Source organism: Equus przewalskii, chromosome 10, assembly GCF_037783145.1.
Source record: "Equus przewalskii isolate Varuska chromosome 10, EquPr2, whole genome shotgun sequence".
Taxonomy (NCBI): Eukaryota; Metazoa; Chordata; class Mammalia; order Perissodactyla; family Equidae; genus Equus; species Equus przewalskii.
The window spans coordinates 43591751-43614283 of record NC_091840.1 but is presented as its reverse complement, the minus strand read 5'-3'; the positions used below and the strand labels follow the sequence as shown (position 1 = coordinate 43614283).

The following is a 22533-nucleotide window of genomic DNA, read 5'->3' as shown; positions in this document are numbered from 1 at the left end:
AGAACTACTAAAACACCCAGAAAAAAGAAAAAGTGACAAAACGGCAATAAATACATATTTATCAATAGCTACTTTAAATGTCAATGGACTAAATGCTCCAATCAAATGCCATCAGGTGGCCAATTGGATAAAAAAATCAAGACCCATGTATATGCTGCGTACAAGAGACACACTTCAGACCTACAGACACTCACAAACTGAAAGTCAAAGGATGGAAAAAGATATTCCATGCAAGTGGCAAAGAAAAGAAAGCGGGGGTAGCAATACTTACATCAGACAAAATAGACTTTAAATCAAAAACTGTAATAAGAGATAAAGATGGGCACTACATAATGATAAAGGGAACAATCCAACAAGAAAATATAACACTTGTAAATATCTATGCACCCAACATAGGAGCACCTAAATATATAAAGCAATTATTAACAGACATAAGAGGAAAAATAGACAGTAACACAATAATAGTCATCCAAACAGAAGATCAATAAGGAAACACCGGCCTTAAAGGACACATTAGACCAGATGGACTTAGTAGATATATACAGAACATTCCATCCAAAAACCACAGAATACACATTCTTTTCAAATGCCCATGGAACATTCTCCAGGATTGATCACATATTAGGCCACAAAACAAGTCTCAATAAATTTAAGAAGATTGAAATAATACCATGCATCTTTTCTATCACAAAGGTATGAAACTGGAAATCAACTACAGAAAGAAAACCAGAAAAGCCACAAAAATGTGGAGACTGAACAAAATGCTACTGAACAATGATTGGGTCAATGAAGAAATCAAAGAAGAAATAAAAAAATTCCTGGAGACAAATGAAAATGAAAACATGACATGCCAAAATCTGTGGGATACAGCAAAAGCAGTTCTACGAGGGAAGTTTATAGCAATTCAGGCCTACCTCAAAAAAGAAGAAAAATCCCAAATAGACAATCTAAAAGTGCACCTAAAGGTACTGGAAAAAGAACAACAAACAAAGCCCAAAATCAGCAGAAGGAAGGAAATAATAAAAATCAGAGCAAAAATAAACAAAATAGAGACTAAAAAAAAAAAAAAAAACAGAAAAAATTAATGAAACCAAGAGCTGGTTCTTCGAAAAGATAAACAAAATTGACAGACCCTTAGCTAGACTCACCAAGAAAAAAAGAGAGAAGGCTCACATAAATAAAATCTGAAATGAAAGAGGAGAGATTACAACAGACACCTCAGAAATACAAAAGATAATAAGAGAATACTATGAGAAGCTATACGCCAACAAATTGGATAATCTAGAAGAAATGGATAAATTCTTAGAAACATACAACCTTCCAAAACTGGACCAAGAAGATGTAGAAAATTTGAATAGACCAATCACCAGTGAGGAGATTGAAACAGCAATCAAAAACCTCCCCAAAAATAAAAGTCCAGGACCAGATGGCTTCCCTGGTGAATTCTACCAAACATTCAAAGAAGACTTAATACCTATCCTTCTCAAACTCTTTCAAAAAATTGAAGAGGAGGGGAGGCTTCCTAACTCCTTCTATGAAGCCAACATTATCCTGATACCAAAACCAGACAAGGACAACACAAAAGTAGAAAATTACAGGCCAATATCACTGATGAGCATCAATGCAAAAATCCTCAACAAAATACTAGCAAATTGAATACAACAATACATTAAAAAGATCATACACCATGATCAAGTGGGTTTCATTCCAGGGATGCAGGCATGGTTCAACATCCGCAAATCTATCAACGTGATACACCACATTAACAAAATGAAGAATAAAAATCACATGATCATCTCAATAGATGCAGAGAAAGCATTTGACAAGATACAGCATCCATTTATGATAAAAACTCTAAATAAAATGAGTATAGAAGGAAAATACCTCAACATAATAAAGGCCATATATGACAAACCCACAGCAAATATCCTTCTCAATGGAGAAAAACTGAAAGCTATCCCTCTAAAAACAGGAAGCAGACAAGGATGCCCACTGTCACCACTCTTATTTAACATAGTATTGGAAGTCCTAGCCAGAGCAATCAGGCAAGAAAAAGAAATAAAAGGGATCCACATTGGAAAAGAAGAAGTGAAACTGTCACTCTTTGCAGACGACATGATTTTATATCTAGAAAACCCTAGAGTCCACTAAAAAGCTTTTAGAAATAATAAAGGATACAAAATCAATGTACAAAAATCAGTTGTGTTTCTATACACTAACAACGAAGTAGCAGAAAGAGAAATTAAGAATACAATCCCATTTACAATTGCAACAAAAAGAATAAAATACCTTGGAATAAACTTAACCAAAGAGGTGAAAGATCTGTACACTGAACACTATAAAACATTGTTGAAAGAAATCGAAGACACAAAGAAATGGAAAGATATTCCGTGCTCTTGGATTGGAAGAATGAACATCGTTAAAATGTCCATACTTCCTAAAGCAATCTATAGATTCAATGCAACCCCTATTAAAGTTCCAACATTTTTAGAGAAATACAACAATGGATCCTAAAATTTATATGGAACAACAAAAGACCCCGAATAGCCAAAGGATTCCTGAGAAAAAAGAACAAAGCTGAAGGTATCACACTCCCTGATTTCAAATTATACTACAAAGCCATAGTAACCAGAACAGCATGGTACTGGCACAAAAACAGATACACAGATCAATGGAACAAAATTGAGAGCCCAGAAGTAAACCCACACGTTTATGGACAGCTAATATTCGACAAGGGAGCCAAGAGCATACGATGGAGAAAGGAGAGTCTCTTCAATAAATGGTGTTGGGAAAACTGGACAGCCACAGGCACAAGAATGAAAGTAGACCATTCCCTTACACCATGCACAAAAATCAACTCAAAATGGATTAAAGACTTGAATGTAAGACCTGAAACCGTGAGACTTCTAGAAGAAAACATAGGCAGTATGCTCTATGACTTTGGTCTGAGCAGCATATTTTCAAGTCCCATGTCTGACCGGGCAAGGGAAACAAAAGAAAAAATGAACCAATGGGACTACATCAAACTAAAACGCTTCTGCACAGCAAAGGAAACCATCAACAAAACGAAGACAACCTAACAATTGGGAGAAGATATTTGCAAACCATATATCAGATAAGGGGTTAATATCCAAAATATACAAAGAACTCATACAGCTCAACAACAAAAAATCTGACAATCCAATTAGAAAATGGGCAAAAGATCTGAACAGAGATTTCTCCAAAGAAGATATACAGATGGCCAACAGGCATATGAAAAGATGCTCAACATCATTAGCTATCAGGGAAATGCAAATCAAAACTACAATGAGGTATCACCTCACTCCAGTCAGAATGGCTATAATTAACAAGACAGGAAAAAACAAATGTTGGAGAGGGTGTGGAGAGAAGGGAACCCTTGTTCACTGCTGGTGGCAGTGCAAACTGGTGCAGCCACTATGGAAAGCAGTATGGAGTATCCTCAGAAAATTAAGGATAGATCTACCATATGATCCAGCTATTCCACTGCTGGGTATTTATCCAAAGAACTTGAAAACACAAAGGCATAAAGATACTTGCACCCCTATGTTCACTGCGGCATTATACACAATAGCCAAGACATGGAAGCAACCTAGGTGCCCATCAAGGGACGAATGGATAAAGAAGATGCGGTATTTATACACGATGGACTACTACTCAGCCATAGAAATGATGAAATCCGGCCATTTGTGACAACATGGATGGACCTTGAGGGTATTATGCTGAGTGAAATAAGTCAGAGGGAGAAAGTTGAATACCATATGACCTCAATCATAAGTAGAAGATAAAAACAACGACAAAAAAAAAACCACATAGCATTGGAGATTGGACTGGTGGTTACCATTGGGGAAGGGGTGAGAGGGAAGGGCAAAAGGAGTGATTAGGCTCACATGTGAGGGATGGACTATAATTAGTGTTTGGGTGGTGAACATGATGTAATGTACACAGAATTCGAAATATGATATACATCTGAAAAAAATAAAATAAAATAAAATAAAAAATAAATAAATAAAAAGCATAGAAGGAGAGGCCATCCTACCATTGCTCTTGAAGAATTCTTCTATGACTGACCTGATAGAATCTGATTTCATGAGGTAGGAAGATGTTTATTTTCTGGGGATCTCTTAGGGTGTCAACAGCCATGACCCCAAAGATCCTCATATATGCATCCTGAAGAGGCAGAGCCAGGAATGATCCATTTTGATCATTCTTCTTGCGGGAATGGTTCCAGAAGAAGACGTTCCCATGGTGCTGAACTTGGGGAACGTGTATTGGCTTCCCTTCATCCACTACTGTAAAGCTGAGGAATAAGAACATGAGGATGGGAGAAAGGCACAGGATAAGGCTTCAGATTAAAGCATCTAGGAACCTAGACCAGTTTTCCATTCATAACCATTGGCATTATATGTCAGAGGAGTAGACTCATAACTTTACCAGTTTGGAGAGTCTGACTTGACTGAAAGATTTAAAAAACAGGCTTAGATCATAACAGAGAAAATATATATAAACAGGATGCAGGAGACAACTTACAGAGCAGGCAGAAATAATTGAGCTGATAGTGTGAAGCCAAGTCCCTGTATGGCAAATCAGTGCCTAGGAGTGAGCTCTAGAATGATCAGGTGAAATTCAACACTGGAAACCCATCACCTCCCACTCTAGAAGCATTGGTGACCTGAGGCATTTCTCTTTCGGGCAGCTAACTAGCATTTCAATGCTAGTTTACTTCAGAAAGGGAATTATTTTTTAGAAGGGTAAAACCAACTTCCAAGAAATTCCTACCTGATTCCCGTCATGTCCCTGTAGAGTACTCTGTTCAGTACAAATGGAGCATCGTCTAAAGTAGAAGCTACATTCCTCAGCAGAACATTCCCTCTATCAGGCAGTAGGAGATTTTCTTCTAACAGGGAAATGTGCGCACTGATCTTCTTACATCCATGGGCTTCAGCATCCTATGGCAAAATGTTTCTGACCATGTATTTGCCAATAACCAAAGAGCTATTCTCTAATCATGTCTCCCTTCATTAGCCAATTTGTGCATCTGACCCTGATAATTTCATTTTCCTGAATAAATTATATAGATATTACCATTCGTGGGCAATGGGGAAAAGGCTGACACCACAGCTGTCCCCAAAACCTGAGTTTGAGTGAGTGGAATGGATTTACTTTATGCCAACTAGACTGGTTTACTAAAAACAACAGCAGCAGCAGCAACAACGAAAAACCTCTCAAATCTACTCAAATTTAGAGGTTTAAAACTTGGATCCCTTTGAACTATTATCGTCTTGTCTGGACTTCAGTTAAAAGTATTTACTTTAACTAGCTAGGGCAAGAAGTTGGCTTCATTTCATGCATATTTCTTGACCATCTACTATGATGTGAATGTGGAAAAAATGCTCTCAAGGGATTCTTAACATAGTTTGGCTATGATGTTTTATACATGTCATTTCAGGAAAGGATTTCTTGGGGCGCCAGACTGTAGACTTTATGCAACTACTATTTCTAATTAAAATAACTGGAAATTCCCTGTACCTAAAATATTACGTTATCAACCATATTATGTATTAACACATATATGGAACATGTTCATAAATTGGTGACATGAGAGACACTTTCCTTGATATTTGTGTCCTCTCTTCTGTATATTTGGGTTTGTTTTTCATGCCTTTTTTTCTTCTGCCTTTATTCCTCGTTTTCTACATAAAAGATCTATAGAGTAACTAACAAAAATGTAGTGAGATTTCTCTTAGGTTACTGCAGATATGAAACAAGTTGGAGTAACAGCTCTTTTTTCTTGATTAGGCTTCTGTTCCATTTCAAACTACACTGGAAAATTCAACCATTCAGGAGATGATTCCAATAATCAAGTGCTGCTATTTAACTGAGATGAATGACAAGCTTCCCTGGATCAACGGAACCTGTGACATATGTAGAAGACAACTATGCTGTTTCAGCCTGGGAGGAGCAGCAAGCTGGTCATCTCTGAGCAGGTGGCAAAGCTGTGGGGAGTGGTCCACCAGGGTTATGTGTTTTAAGTGACAGGATTCTGAAATAGTCTTAGCTTGTTTCTCAGCCGTGCTATAGAATATTGTGTGATGTTGGTTTCTACTCTATGATGACTTCATGATTTAAATACTTCCTTTTTAAATTGACTCCCAAAACATCATGCAAGAGAAATGTAGCTAGAACTACTTTCACATCTCCTTACTGGTATTTTTTGATATCAGTCTCTTGTCTGTTCTAGGCTTATTTGACTCTCAGTACAAATGAAATTAGAAATCCCAAGACATAATTTTTTTATACTTTTCCTCTCTGCTTCTACCTTGCTATCCTTCAGTCATTCCAGTTGCATCTATCCTAGACTTTGGGTCATTGTAATATATTGGGATAAATAAAACATCTTTAGCAGCACCCAGTGATTTTTCAAGAGAATTTAGTGTGCTCCACCTTTGCAACCACTCAACGTCAGCTACTGCGAGGAAATTTTTCCATATATCATTTTGGAAAACATACCTGGCTGAGGGCCTTAAAGGTCTCAGTGTACACTGGCTCCAGGGATACCCCACTTGTCTCTGCAGCATGTTGGATTTGGTGCAGCCACTTTTGTCTAGCACAACTCCTCAGACTCTCAGTATGACTCCTTTCTAAAGCATTCATCAGAAACTCCACAACGCTTTCCAGAACATGGTCTTCATTGCCCCTGAGTTCAGATACAACCAATTCTATGTATTTCTGAAACTGCTTTGAAGATAACCTCACTTCATGACCAGGTCGTGGCTTTGGAAATTGGATGTGTAGTTTAGCTAAAAGACATAAACACAAAACCAAGAACTAACTAAAAGCTCATTTATCTGTGGGGGAAATTTTAATTCTCCTCTTATAGCAAACTGAAGCCCCTGACAATTGCTCCCCACGGAAAACCAGGTATATCAAAGGCGTCTCTAAGCCCAATGGAACATCTGATGGTGACTTCCTATGCTGAACTCAAGATGACTCTTATGTCATCTTCTCTGCTTTTTTTTTTAAATTCTCCCACTTAGCCAGATGAACCCCCAGGATCAACTTTGACTCCTCCCTACCTTTTACCTTCCGTGTCCAATAGACCACTTAATCCTATCCTGTCAGTCTTCGGCAACTATCTTGTGGCCACTCTTCTCCATTCTTACTTTCATAATCCCAAACCAGTATTAATCACTTTATAACTGGATTACCAATAGTAAGCCTCAATATATATTTATAAAATTAAATTAAAACACAACTTGCATTATACAATTCCCTGGTTCGACGTCCCACTATATTTGAATCCAGTCCATTTTTCAATAATATCTGCCCATAATACCATGTAGGAATTATTTGCTCCAGTATCCCCTCTCTACTCATGGTCCCTGATCATGCCTTGCACACTTCTGCATCCATATCTTTCTTTTACTTTCTTAATTGCACAATCATGAATCTACTCCCAAACCTGGACATTACCAATAACTTACATCTTCTTCTACACCCCTGCCTCCCCACACCCCTACCAATATCCTGAAATTTAGCTTTTGCTTTATCTTTCCCTTCTTTTTATTTTCCCAATAGTGTTATCATATGTGTGTGTGTGTGTGTATGTGTACTTCTAAACAATATGTGGTTTAGTTTTACCTGTTCGTAAACTTTAGAAAAAGGACATTATATAATATGTAGTTTTCTGGGACTTGCTTTTTTATTCAACATCATGCTACCATATCCATCCATTTTGTTCCCGTAGCTGTGACTCATTCATTTTCACCGCTTTATAATATGTCATTCTGTGAGTAAATCATCATTAATTTATTTATTCTCCTGTCAATGGGCATGTAGGTTGTCTCCACTATTTTGCTCTTATGAGCAATGCTATGAGCATTTTTGTGTATGTCTCCTGGTGCACATGTGCAAGTTTCTTTGACATTTATTATAAATTAGTAAGTTATAGGGTATGCACCCATCCCTTTTAAAGTTAAAAATCTCTCCTTCCTCGAGAAAGCTTCCACTACGATTTCTCCTTCCCCTGAAAGACAACAGCATCCATTCTGTACCATTCATTTGACAATTAGCAAATACTACCTGGTAATTTCAGTCATCTTATCATATGAAAGCTTCTCATTTCTGTAGTTGTACTTTTGTTGATTGTTACACTTTAGCATCCACTCATCTTTCTCCCAGTACTTGTATCCCAACTTTTGCTTTGGGCAAACAACTCCGCCCCTCATCAGTTCATGTGTTTGAGTGGGGTTCCACTTGTGGTTCCAGAGATGGGGCATGCATCTCAGGCCTAAGCCAGTCAGGACATTCTATTTCCCTAGCCACAGTGGTTGGTTTAGCCCAGACTAATGCCAGACTCTTTGCTTGAATTGGGAAAAGGACACTTTCCTTTTTATTCCCACTGGACTTGAAAGACCTGTGACATGTGAGACTGGATCTGGTCACCACCAGGGGAGAGGCTGTATGAAAATGGAGTCAAAACAGAGAACATAGCAGGGCCAGACTGAAAGAGAGAAAGAGAAAGAAGTAGACACCTGTCCTAATGTCATTATTTGAACTCCCAAATCTAGTTGTGTCCTGAACCATCACATAAACCAACAAAGTCCTTTTTTGCTTAACCACCTTGGGCTAGGTTTTCTATTACTTGGACTCAAAGGGTCCTAACTGATACAGTCTCCAGTTAGATTAAAAGTACCTTGTAGGTTCTTCCTCTTCCATTTCTTCTTCTTCTCCTTTCATTCCTTTTCGTTCTTGAACAATTTGGTCCTAAAGCCATTAGATGGGGCAGAGCAAGGTAAGCATCTGCTCCTAGTCAAGAGAAGCCACAGTGGCCCAAAGCAGGGCATCAGAATCCAAGTGGGGGGAGGAGAACATCCGTGCAGGAAGTAGCTTGGCATGGGCCGTCAGAGCCTGAACAGATGAGGAGGTTATCCATGTGAAAGGGCAATCATCAGCCCATGTAAGTGAAGAAGGTGGCCCTGAGAGGTGGTTTAGCTTCCGGTAGGATAAAAACCCAAGCAGTGAGCCGGCCTGGTGGCGTAGTGGTTAAGTTCACACACTCCACTTAGGCGGCCTGGGGTTTGCAGGTTTAGACCCTGGGCGTGGACCTAGCACTGCTTGTCAAGCCACGCTGTGGTGGCATCCCACATAAAAAAAAAATAGAGAAAGATTGGCACAGTCATTAGCTCAGCGACAGTCTTTCTTAAGCAAAAAGAGGATGATTGGCAACAGCTGTTAGCTCAGGGCCAATCTTCCTCACAAAAAAACAAAAACAAAAAACCAAGCAGGATGAGGAGGGTATCCATGTGGAGTGGATGCCCCACAAGGGGTATTTAAGCCTGAGCAGGGCAAGAAGGGCAACCAAGTGGAGGGACAGCCTGGCCTGGGAAGTCAGAACCTAAACAGGGTGAGGATGGTGTCTATATGGAGTGGCAGCTCAGGATAGGGAATCAGGGGCCAAGCAAAATGAGGACTTCCAGGTAGGGGACTGCCCAGCACGAGGAGTCAGAAGCCTGAGTAGATTGAGGAGGGCATCTATGTGAAAAGGTGCCTTGCCATGGAATGTCAGAGCCTAAGGAGAGTGTGAAGGGTATCCACATAGAGGGGAGATCTGGTACGGGATGTCAGAGCCTGAGCAGAGTAAGGAGGGAAACTGTATGGGAAGGGCAGATTAGTACAGAGTGTTGGAGCTTAGTTGTAGTGAGAAGGACATCACTGTCGGAGAGAGGACAGTGTGATCGGAGATTAGTTCCACACAGGGGAATTAATCAAATAAATAAATATATTTAGGATAATACAAGAAAGAGAGAAGGGAGCTACAAAAAATGGACAAAACTAGAATGAACCCTGTGTTATTGGATTAGACTTAGAGGTGTGAATTTATGGGGTTTTGTGTGTGTGTGTGTGTGTGTTAGCCCTGAGCTAACATCTGTTGCCAATCTTCCTCTTTTTGCTTGAGGAAGATTGTCACTGAGCTAACATCTGTGCCCATCTTCCTCTATTTTATGTGGGATGCCGCCACGGTGTGGCTTGACGAGTAGTGCTGGGTCTGCACCTGGAATCTGAACCTGTGAACCCCAGGCTGCCAACGTGAAGCACGCGAACTTAACCACTATGCCACCAGGCCAGGCCCTCTGGTTTTTAATATTAATAGACATGTACAGATGTAAATGTATATTTACATATACATACATACATATTCCCTGTGGGAAACTTGGGAGCTGGGACCTGGGAGTAATGAGAACATGTAGAACCCAGACCTTGGCTTCTAAATATCATTCTCTACTAAAAGAAACCAGGGTTCCTTGGAGAAATGAGTGATTCCAGGGTGGGAGCATGGAAAGATAGGATAAACCAAGATCTTTTTGTGCCAGAAAGCAAGGAGGTGCTCAAAGAATGATGGATATATGTTAAAAGGACACAGGAAACTCTTGGCAGTTTCTTATAAAACTATACATACACCTATCCTATAGCCCAGAAACCCCACTCCTAGGTATTTATTAAAAAGAAATATGTACAGATGTAAATGTATATTTACATATACATCCACATAGAGGAAAAAATACACTGAGTGAAAGAAGCCTTATGCAGAAGAGGACGTATAAATGATTCCATTTATATGAACTAGAAGACATAAAACTAATTTATGGTGGAAAACAACCAGAAGAGTGGCTAGCTTGAGGACTGGGTGGTGGGGATTGAATGGGAAAGGGGCATGAGGGAACTTTTTATTCTCTGTCTTGATAGGGGTATGGGATACACAAGCTATGCATTTGCAAAAACTCAGCGAAAGTATGCTTAAAATTTGTGTATCTCATTTTGTGCAAATTTTACCTCAAAAGAAAAGAAATGTTAACATATATTGAACTGTTAATATTATTGGCTTCTTTTACTCAGCATATTTTTTTCTTGAGATTCTTACATATTGTTGCATGTATCAACACTTTGCTTCCTTTTATTGCTGAGTAGTATTCCACTGTATGAATATACTATAGTTTGTTAGTCCGTTCTTTAATTGATACATACTTGGACTGTTTCCAGTTCTTGGCTATTATTAAACTAAAGATATACATGCTGAAGTATTTAGGGAGGAGTGTGTTAATGTCTGCAATTTATTTTGAAATGCATCAAGAATAAGAGAGATAGAAGGAAGGTTAGAGGGATGGAGACATGAATAAATAGATAACAAAAAAGTATAGTAAAATGTTAATAGTGGAATCTACGTGGTGCATATATAGGTGCTCACCATAAAATTCTTTCAGCTTTGCTGTCTGTTTGAAATTTTTCATAACAACATAGTAAAGGCAGGGAAGGACAGGAGCTATATTGAAGGAACTCCCATGGGTCAAATCTGAGACAATATGAGCATTAAAATAATGACAGTGTTGGATTATAAACCATTGAACAAAATAGGAAACCATGAATACATACTGCTATAAATGAATAAACGAAAAGTTTGACAACAAAGGGAATGTTTATATGGTTTCAAAGTGCAACCACAAAACATTTTTTAATCACAAAGGAGAAAAGAGTAACTTTAAAGTGGGGCAACTGCCAGATATCATTTTATTATCATTGGGCTTCTGGTAAGATCCAATGAGAAGAACACAGCATTGTTCATATGATATTCCTGCCAAAGATAAATAATCTGAATTTAATCCTGAGGAAACATTAGACAAACCTAAAAGAAGGACATACTACAAACAACCAGCCTATAATCTTCAAAAATGTCAAGGTCATGGAAATCAACAAGAGACTGAGGAGTTTCTTAGAGATTCCCTGTTCCAGAGTGAAGAAACAGCAGTAATTTTACACTAATTGTCCAGTTTTCAGTTTCTTTAAAAAACACTTTGTGAGTTCTTCAGTGAGACTTTCTAAATAAATATGGTTCTTAATGTTCAAAATTTCTGGAATTTGGTGACAGAATGCACCACCAAACTGTTATAATTTTAAGAGAGTTAAATGTTCCACTTAAATAGAAATTTACATATTAAGGCAAATCTTATAATTTAATGGAAAGTTAAACATTAACAAATGTTAACAGCTGTTACATGGGAAGTAACGGGGGAAGAGTGACTTATTCCATTAAATTCTGTAGGGTAGACAGGTCACATGTTCAACAGCTTTTTATTTGTGGTATTTATGCTGAAAAGATTAGGCTGCATTAGACAGGAATAAAGAGGGAAAATTACAGACTAAAAGTTTCAAGTTGTCCCTTCCATATAGAAAACTTCCATTTTGAGGACAGCGGCAGAAGTATTTCTAGAAATTTCTATTTGTGTGCCTTTATCCTATTTAAACCCCAATTTTTAATCTAGGACACAGAAATAGATAAGAAGACTAGAGCAAAACAAAAAAGAGCTGTTTGAAGATTTGCCAATCAGTTATTAGATAATGTTTGAATTTAGATTTTTTTTCCATTTTTTAAGAAGCTAAATGTGACTTTCTCTCTTCCATGTGGCCATCAGCTCAGCAGTCATCTCTTCAGGCCAGGTGGCTACCAATATGTGATCAGAGAGAGTCATTTTGTATAAGCCTACCCTTGGAGAGAATAATTTATTCTTCCTGCTCGCAGACATTTTCTTCTGGCAGCAGATCCTGCCTGTTCCTTACTTTCCTCATTCTCATTTGCTGGGCTTAACCCATTACATTCTATGCTTTCTACCTATCCCTGTTGCTGTATTTCAATCACATATCTTGGAACTTCCTTATAACATCATTCTCAGATTCCTTAAATTCTAGAATTCATCATGTCTAACTCCGTCATTTTACAAATGAGGACGCCTGGATTATGGAAGTTCAATAACTTACCCATGGTCACATGACCATTTAGTGAAAGACACAGTATTGAAACTCGGCTCTCCTGACCATTGTGTAGTGTTCTTTTCTCTGTAGAACATGGTTCTGTGTTATGAAATTTGCCCATCTTTTAAGTGGAAACCACTTCATCATGCCTTTTGAAGCTTCATTAAATAAATTTTCTTTGGTTGCAGTCAAAGACAAGTAATATAGTATAGTGTAAAGCTTGCAGAAGGCATAGTTAAAGAAGAACACATGACAACTAATAAACTTAGGTATGTTTGAAGATCAACGAATACAATGATTTTTGAAAGGGCTAAAGAACTTAACTAACCCTGCTCATTCTTTCTCTCGTGCACTATATACTTTAAGAATTGGAAATATGGTATGCCAAAATCATCAGATAAATCCCTGAACCCAGTGAAGAAAAAAATCATTTAGACTAGGATCTTACCAAATAAAGGAGGGAAATTATTATACTGGAATAAGAATTTTAGTAGCTCTTGATTGGGAAGTATTGATCAAAGGAGAAAAATATAATATAGGAGAAAAAAGTCATTAGGGAGAATAAGTTAAGTTAGTAAATTCAGGAGAAACTTCAAGCCAGTCAGACTTAAGAAGTGAATCAGACCTTGTAGAGGCAGAGAGGTACAACAAGAAGAGAAAACAGGCAGAACTGTGAAATGGTTTGGATTCTTTTAATCCCAAGAATGAGCATAGCCAGGTACAGAGAAGCAATCTCACTATGTAGAGCTATGGTCTTAGACAAAACACTCTACAATGTATTCCACTCCTGATTACTCTGACATTTTCTATTTTCCCACCAGCAGTACACAAGGGTTCCAATTTCTCCACATCCTTGTCAACACTTGCTATTCTCCATTTTTTAAATTATAGTCATACTACCTAAGCAACAAAAGCAAAAGTAAATAAGTGGGACTATATCAAACTTAAAAGCTTCTGCATAGCAAAAGAAACCATCAACAAAATGAAAAGGTAACCTACAGAATGGGAGAAAATATTTGCAAATCATGTATCTGATAAGGGGTTAATGTCCAAAATATAAGCAACTCATACAACTCAATAGCAAAAAAACAATCCAACTAAAAAATGGGCAGAAGAAGTGAATAGACATCTTTCCAAAGAAGACATTTAACTGACCAAAAGGCACATGAAAAGATGTTCAGCATCACTAATCATCAGGGAAATGCAAATTAAAACTACAGTGAGATCTATCACCTCACACGTGTTAGAATGGCTATTATCAAAAAGACGAGATAACAAGAGTTGGTGAGGATGTAGAGAAAAGGGAACTCTTGTGCACTCTTGGTGGGAATGTAAATTGGTGCAGCCCTTGAAAAACAGTATGGAGGTTCCCCAAAACATTTAAAATAGAATTACCATATGATCCAGTAATTCCACTTCTGGGTATATATCCGAAGGAAGTGAAATCATTACCTTGAAGAGATACCTGCACCCCTATGTTCATTGCAGAATTATTCACAATAGCAAAGACATGGAAACAACCTAAGTGTCCATCTACAGATGAATGGATAAGGAAAATGTGGTATATATATACCATGGAATATTATTCAGCCATGAGAAAGATGAAAATCCTACCATTTGTGACAACATGGATGGATCTTGAAGGCATTACGCTAAGTGAAATAAGTCAGACAGAGAAGGACAAATACTGTATAGTATCACTTATATGTGGAATCTAAAAAAGTCAAACTCACAGAAACAGAGGTTAGAATGGTGGTTTTCAGGGGCTGAGGGTGGGGGAAATGGGGAGATGTTGGTCAAAGGGTACAAACTTCTATTATAAGATGAATAAGTTCTGGGGATCTAATGTACAGCATAGTGATTATAGTTAACAATACTGTATTATATACTTGAAAGTTGCTAAGAGTGTTCTTTTTCTCACTATAAAAAAGAAATGGTAATTATGTGAGATGATAGAGGAGTTAATTAATGCTACTGTGGTAATCATTTCAGAATATATAAGTGTATCAGATCAATACATTGCACAGCTTAAACTTACACAATGCTATATGTCAATTATATCTCAATAAAGCTGAAAAAAATTAGAGCCTTACTAATAGGTGTAAAGTGGTATCTTGTAGTTTTAGAACAACCCATGTTTTAATTGTATATATGTCATAGTGCTGGAAAACTTGAAGCCAAGTTGTTACCACAACTTAAGTAAGAAAATTCTTATATTTTTACCTTTTTTCATAGAGTCTTTTTCCATTCCCTCCTTGTATGTGTACAAGAGTTCATCAACTTCCTTCAGATCCAGGAACCCTGAAGCATCATTGTCCCACCTCTGAAAGAGGGCTTCTAGGAGAAGTTCCCGTCGGACTTGGGAAACATTTTGTCTAGCCTAGGGTACAAACAGGATAACAAAGCACAGAAGACAACTGGCGTCTTGTGTTTATCCCCCCCAAAGTGCAGCACTTTTTATCAAAACAGCTTTATAAAAAAAGCTGGGGGTCCAGCCTGGTGGTGCAGCGGTTAAGTGTGCACGTTCCGCTTCTCGGCAGCCCAGGGTTCGCTGGTTCAGATCCCGGGTGCGGACATGGCGCCGCTTTGTAAGCCATGCTGTGGTAGGCGTCCCACATATAAAGTAGAGGAAGATAGGCATGGATGTTAGCTCAGGGCCAGTCTTCCTCAGCAAAAAGAGGAGGATTGGTGGTAGTTAGCTCAGGGCTAATCTTCCTCAAAAGAAAAAAAGGCTGGGACTAAGCATGATATTAATGGGAAAATGAAGTATTTAATTTTAATCCTCTAAATACCATTTCTCTATTTCACCTCTAGACCAAAAAATAGGCATTCTCTGCATTGGACTAATGCATTGGACTAATGTTTTAGTCCAAAACACATTAACTTAAGAAGGGGACTACACTCTTTAAGAATTTTTCTTTCATTCCTCTCCACCCTCTAGCTGGTTGTTCAGGAATATGATAAACACATGGGATGCTCTGCCTGGCTTCTTGGTGGGATAAGTTTTGTAGCAAAGGGGGATGAATAGCAGTGTTCAAACAATAAAAAATGATTGTGTTGAAAAATTCTTTTTTTTTTTTCTCCCCAAAGCCCCAGTTTGTAGTTGTAGAGTTCTTCTATGTGGGATGCCATCTCAGCATGGCTTGATGAGCGATTTGTAGGTCCACACCCAGGATCCAAACTGGCGAACCCCAGGCTGCTGAAGCAGAGCGTGCGAACTTAACCACTACTACACCCAGCTGGCCCCCAAAATTCTTTATATTTAACATTGACCTAACTTGTCATTGCTATTATTTACATTTTAGATTTTTTACTAGATTAATTATATCAATTAGATAGTAATTAAATTAATACCTAGATAGACAATTCCTAAAAGAAAGTGAATATATACCATTTGTTTAAATGGGGGGAACTGCAATTGAGGTGAAAGGGATATCAACTCTAGAATTAGGTTGAGAAAACTCCAAAGGCTTATGAGACTACTGAATATTCCTGGTGAATCCAATTTGCATATTTCATATAAGAGCACATAAATCGTTTATAATTTATAAGAATGTGTGTGCATTTATCTACCACCTAAGCAAGTAGTAAGTCCTTAGGAAACATATCCTACATGGATGCACATGAATAAAAGTATATATCCAAGACATAATCATACCCCTAGGTATGTGCATTTGTAAATGTACTCACACAGCAGAAAGTGAAGAAACACACATCTTTGCACACACACATATCTGCACCTCAAAAATCTGTTCTTTAAGCTTCAGAGGAGGAAAAACAAAGCTGTACAATCTTCTGCCACCAGCAATCATGTTATGATTAGGGGAATGAGTTTTCCAGAGTTTGATCTTAGAACACTTGACAATAAGATAAAATATTTAATGGCCGTGCTCATTGAAATAAAGTGATAAGTTTGGTAGCAAATTTTTTAAGAAAGAGCCACAGTAGGAACAAGTGAGGTTGAGAGATTTACTTATAATAGTGACCTCATGTGTTTCATTGATAAATATTACTCACCTGTTCTAAGCTACTCATTTTCTCTTCTTTTGTTTCAACATAGCCTCTCTTGAAAAAGGCGGTGAGGGTCTCACTGACACTCAAGGGAGTATCTTCACCAACGAATGTCTCAAGGAGTTGTACAAACTGGAGCAGGTCGAAGGAAACTCCATTGAAGGCACTCCTACCTTTTACTTCCTTGTAAGACTGACTATTTCTGATAATTGAGTGTAGGTCTATTAAGCAGGAAACATACACAAACAGTAAAGTGAACAGTTTTCTCAAAGCTTTGGGAAAATATACAAGTACCTATTGTAATAGACATCTGCTATTTTTTTCCTGTCAGGAATCCATGCTCCCTTTATGAGGATGGTGCCCTCCTTTTTTGCTTTGGGAAAACATCTCTCCCCCATTGTCAGTTTAGATGAATCAGGTGGTCCTGAGCCTCCCTGACCCTTGCTTCAAAGTTGGCCATGTGATAGAGGTCTGGCCAATGATTCATATATGACAGCAATGTAATCCACTATAGGCCAATGAGAATTAGCCTCAGATCTTTTTGGGGAACTATTGGGGAAGAATCACTCTGATTCCTGAATTAGTAGGCTGTAGGCTTAAACATACTCTTATGACGTCTTTGCCACATATGGGTAAAACTACCGAAAACTGAAAGTTACACAGAGAACAGGGCTGAGAGGCAGAGAGACAGTGTTCTGTTGCTATTGTCGAGCCCTTAGATTCAGTTGTGCCTGAGGCCAGCTGCTGTCTGGATTGCCAGTTAAATAAGTTCATAAATACCACCACTATAAGCTCTCCCCCAAAGAGTTTTGACTAATATATTCATCTTGAAGCTCAATGTTATAATATCTCACAAAATGTCAGCCATGACTTATATTTGATTTATTCATTGATGGAATCATTCAAGCTCTTATGTCTTCCATATGAGATTTGGTGTGACTTAAAAATGATCACCCATGCAATTTTTTTAAATGGTAAAGCAAAACTGAAATAAAGAAGTATGACCAAGAGAAGAAGAACATGAACTAGCAGGCCAAAAGAGCTTGACCAATGCCATGCATTTCCACCAAAATATTTTGAGGATAGAAAGTTTATTTGGCCCAGGCTTAAATGAGAAAAAAAATTGTAGATAGGAAGAAAATAGTCTTGATCTAATAGTTCTACTACTTGTCGATGAAAGGTAAAATGATAAAATAGCATTGTAGTAAAATATGAGTACTTATTGGAACAATCATCATTAAATACATGGTTTATCTGAGAGCTAAAAGCTACTCATTGTTCTTCTGTTGAGTATATCTTTGTGTATAAGTCTTCAAAAATAAGATAGATTCTCACCTGTCTCACATGTTGGAATGTGGAACTACCAGGGAGAGGAATAGCTGGAATGATATTTATTGAATTCTAATATCTAATATCTGACTCTCTTTGTATACCTGGATCATAGCTTCAAAGCAGTTGTACAGCCACATAATGGTAAAAAAAAAATTGTATACTATTGCATATGTTTTAAAGCAGAAGAGCATTCATCAATAGCACACACCTACATGTACACTACCACCAAAAACATTCATCTTGTATGTGTTTAGATCCATCAATTCAGGGACAAAAATAATGCAAGAACCACGCTGCCATTGTGACTTGGTTAAGTCCAATCTTTATCATGGGGTACCACAGTAAATGAAATTCATCCAATGGACTGCCATCTATCCTTCCTAGTTTTATTGTTAACATGTACCTGTGAACCTGGAGTTATCATAGATTAAGTTTGCCTGTTCCTCCTCTTCACATTTGGCATACTTCTTCTTCCAGTTACAAGTCAAAAGTTCACCTATGAAATACACATTCTATAACACAACTAACTTGACTTCACTTTCACAATGTTTTTATTCTAGAGTATAAATGAAAGGAGGATTAAATGAAGAGTCACCTGACCATGACTTTCCTTCTATTTTTTGGGACTTCGGTTCACAGGCTTTGTCTTTCTGAACTTCCTTTTGTGCAGCTTCTAAAAGGTACAAAAGAAAATGCCTATGAATTGGACATTATATATTCTATTTTACATTCTTAAGTTAATGAACGAGAGAAATGCCTTGCATATAGAACACCTTTCTTTCAGATACTTTCCCATATTTATTGTGTCATAATCAACCACAGTGATATCACTTAATAACTTTAGTTGTTGTGAGCAGCTGTGTGACAAAAGCTATTTGTTATACCCCAATTGGGCCATGCAAAATAAGGGCTACATTTCCTAGCCTCCCTCACAGCTAGCTATCACTATATTCCTAAATTCTGACCAACGAGATGTGAAGGGAAGTGATGTGATGTCTATCTTTCTCCTTTCTCCTTACCTGCCTTACCTGACTTACCATGTCAGAATACGGACATGGTAGTGAGCCATCTTGGACCATGTGGTTGGAAGAGACAAAAGATAGAAGGAACTTGAGCCACTGCTGATTTCATGGGGCCAAGCTGTCATAAGTTTTGGCTTTCATATGAGAGAGAAAGTTCTCTCTTGTTTAGACATTGTTATTTTGTTTTGTTTTTGTTTATTTTTTTTAGAGACTGTCTTTCGGATCACTGTTACACATAGCCAAAATTAAGTCCTCACTAATATAACATCCGATTGAATAGTAACTTCACTTAATTTTTTACTTGCATGCCTACTATGTGAGGACAGCCAGAAATTAGTAGCCCTGTTTTGTGGAGAAATAAACATAATGCTGAAAAACTAAAAGATTTCAAATTAGTTAATGATAGTGTAGAAACTAGAACACAGGCTACCCATCTATTAGGAGTTTTAAATAAGAATTTTCTTTGGGACTTTGGGACTTTGGAATTAATGAGCAGAACTTAAAAAAACTGTAAGCCTAACTGAGGTCTTAAGTGGTATTGAGATTGGCTCTCTAAAAGGTTAGAATTTTTCAACAAAAAGGGAATATATTGGCATAAGCAATTCAGAGGAAAAGTCTTCCACAGAATAAATATTTGAAATGCAGGGTGCTTTCTGTCTTAAATATGAACTTCAGAAACTCTTCTAGAAGATATATCTTATATATAACTGAAAAAAGCAAGATCCATTTTATAGTTGAAAAAAAGAAATTTTAAAAAGTGGATTCTAATATCAGACTACATTTAAAACAAAAGGGCTTTGAATGCCTCTTCAGAGGTCCGATGAAAATTTCTATATGCAACATTATATGATTTATTCCTTACAAATGGACTTTTGGTGCAAAAAGAATTCTAGGTAAATTGAGAATACAGACATTCTGGTTTGCATTTAATTGATTGTTCAAGGTCTAGACTCAGGCTGAATAGCAAAATATATCTGAGATTTGCATGACCTGATATGCCAGAAAAGAGCCTAATTGAAATGAGTATTTTCCGAAAAGATTTTAAAAATCCCTCTGCAAAACAGGGAGCTGATGTTGTAGAACTGCATTACTACCTGAAAGACGATCTCTTCTACTCGATGTTGGAGTTTGCTCTTGCAATTCAGAAGACATGAATAATTCCTCTTCATATGCTTGCTCCTGAGTCCTCTCTTCCTCTGGAGGGATTTCAGTGTACTCCCTAGATTTTTTACTTTCTCTTAAGATACCACCACCTCTCCCTGATTGTGAAGTTGAAGTTCTCTGTTGTTTTTCTGGAATTGTCTCTCCAGGTGGTTCTTGTTCTGCAGTTGACCTTTCGTGTGGTTCTTCTATTAGTGACTTTCTGCGTGGTCCTTGTTCTGTTACTGAATCTCTATGTGTTCCCTGTTCTGCAACTGACTCTCTGCGTGGTCCTTGTTCTGTTACTGACTCCCTGATTGATGCCTGTTCTGCAGCTGACCCTCCATGTGGTCCCTGTTCTGTTACTGAGTCTCTGCGTGATCCCTGTTCTGCAAGTGACCCTCTGTGTGGTCCTTGTTCTATTGCTGATTCTCTACGTGTTCCTCCTACAGTTGATCCTCTGTGTGGTTGCTGTTCTGTTACTGCATCTCTGCGTGCTCCTTGTCCTGTTACTGACTCTCTACGTGTTCCTTGTTCTGCAAGTGACCCTCTGTGTGGTCCTTGTTCTGTTACTGACTCTCTGCGTTGTCTTTGTGCTGCTATTGATTCTGTGTAAAGTCCTTCTTCTGCAGTTGATGCTCTTCGTGGTGGTCTTTGTTCTGTTATTAACTCTCTACTTGATCCTTGTTCTGGAGTCGATCCTCTGTGGCTTCCTTCTTCTGTTACTGATTTTTCTCCAGTTGACGCTCTGTCTTGTTTTTGTTCTTTGGTTGAAATTCCATTTGGTTCTTGTTTTGCAGTTGTCCCTCTCTCTTGTTCTGGTGAGCTTGGTAGTAGTGTTGATTTTCTGTGTTTATCACGTTTACGTTGATCTTCTGAATTGTCTAACAATTTACTTTGGGGTTTGCTAGCACGTTTTTCAGAAAGTAATGTATTCATCTCTAAAAGGACTTTGTCAAAGTCTTCATAAATGTGTTTCTGATTATCCGTGTCTGCCCAGAACTCAAGCAAGTCTATCTCTTCAAATTCAATGAATGGCCCTAATGCAGAAAACAAAACACTTACCTAAACAATTGATCTTATAATGCAGAATCAGAGCTAGTAAATTAATGCAAAAAAGCATTGAGCACAGTGATTGTAATATATGCCTACTGCTTTAAATAAATATCAGTTACCTTTCCCTGAAACACAATAAAAAGCAAAAAGGTACCCAAAGGAACATAAAAGATGTCCACTACTGTAAATTAGAAATCATTCCTTCCAAAAAGGTGTGGTTTTGGAAATGAACACATCTTCCACCTCAAATACCTTTTCAATATCTGCAATATCAAAATACAAGTCAGTGTCTATCCATGACAATCTTTACTGGGCTATGTTTTTTCCAATATTTATTTTCTCCCACTTCCCTCTTCCCTCTCTTTCTTTTTTCTGCATTCCTCAACTCTTTCCTCCACAACTTATGTGACATCTGGTTCAGAATTCCAGAGAAAGATTGGATAGCATTCACCCGAATCCCTCTGTTTAACAGTAACAGGGGCTGGCCCCACGGCATAGTGGTTAAGTTCAGCACACTCTGCTTTGGTGGCCTGGGTTTGCAGGTTCAGATTCCAGGTGCGAACATACACCACTTGTCAGCCATGCTGTGGTGGTGACCCACATATAAAGTGGAGGAATATTGACACAGATGTTAGCTGAGGGCTAACCTTCCTCAGAAAACAACAACAACAACAAAACAACGCTGGTGTCCAGAACTACAGAGAGTGGGACTCATACCACAAGACTGTCCTCCTCCCTCCCAAAATGTTTAGTATTTAAGCTATAAAATTGTGATTCTCACAGTTTTCAGGAATACTCTATGTATATCACCCACAGATTTTTAAGTATTCAAGTAATAAATTTTCACACAGAACTAAAATATTGACATTCTTTGGAAAACTCATCCATTCAAAGACTTTCCCTTTAAAAAATAAAAATAAAGCCCATAATCTTGTTTTTCTTGGTAGTAACATAAAAGAGATTTTACTGTATAGGTACAGTAAAGGTGTACAAGTAAAAATGCTTGGGAGAGGGAACATTTTTCTTGGAAATCTTAGAATTCCAAGTTTGACTCTAAAACTGGAATTATCATTACCAACTTAATTTCCAAAACTTTCAGATCGTCAGTAAAGCATCCCCTTATTTGAATGAATTTAAAATTGAGTTCTAA

General features: G+C 37.8%; 1 protein-coding gene across 7 annotated transcripts in view; it reads right to left on the bottom strand.

Moving 5' to 3' along the window:
- The window catches only part of EFCAB5 (EF-hand calcium binding domain 5), a 142579-nt gene that overhangs the window by 28782 nt on the left and 91264 nt on the right, over positions 1-22533 (bottom strand). For 4 of the 7 annotated variants that reach the window (XM_070562804.1, XM_070562799.1, XM_070562798.1 and 1 more), the window contains 8 exons: positions 20282-21367; positions 18761-18838; positions 18569-18661; positions 16840-17054; positions 15046-15202; positions 6529-6818; positions 4798-4967; positions 4090-4318 (listed from right to left, as the gene is read on the bottom strand). In XM_070562804.1, coding sequence (XP_070418905.1) covers positions 4090-4318; positions 4798-4967; positions 6529-6818; positions 15046-15202; positions 16840-17054; positions 18569-18661; positions 18761-18838; positions 20282-21367 — 2318 coding nt within the window. The remainder of the gene's footprint in view (positions 1-4089; positions 4319-4797; positions 4968-6528; positions 6819-15045; positions 15203-16839; positions 17055-18568; positions 18662-18760; positions 18839-20281; positions 21368-22533) is intronic. The other 3 variants (XM_070562805.1, XM_070562802.1, XM_070562800.1) reach the window with 1 other exon arrangement.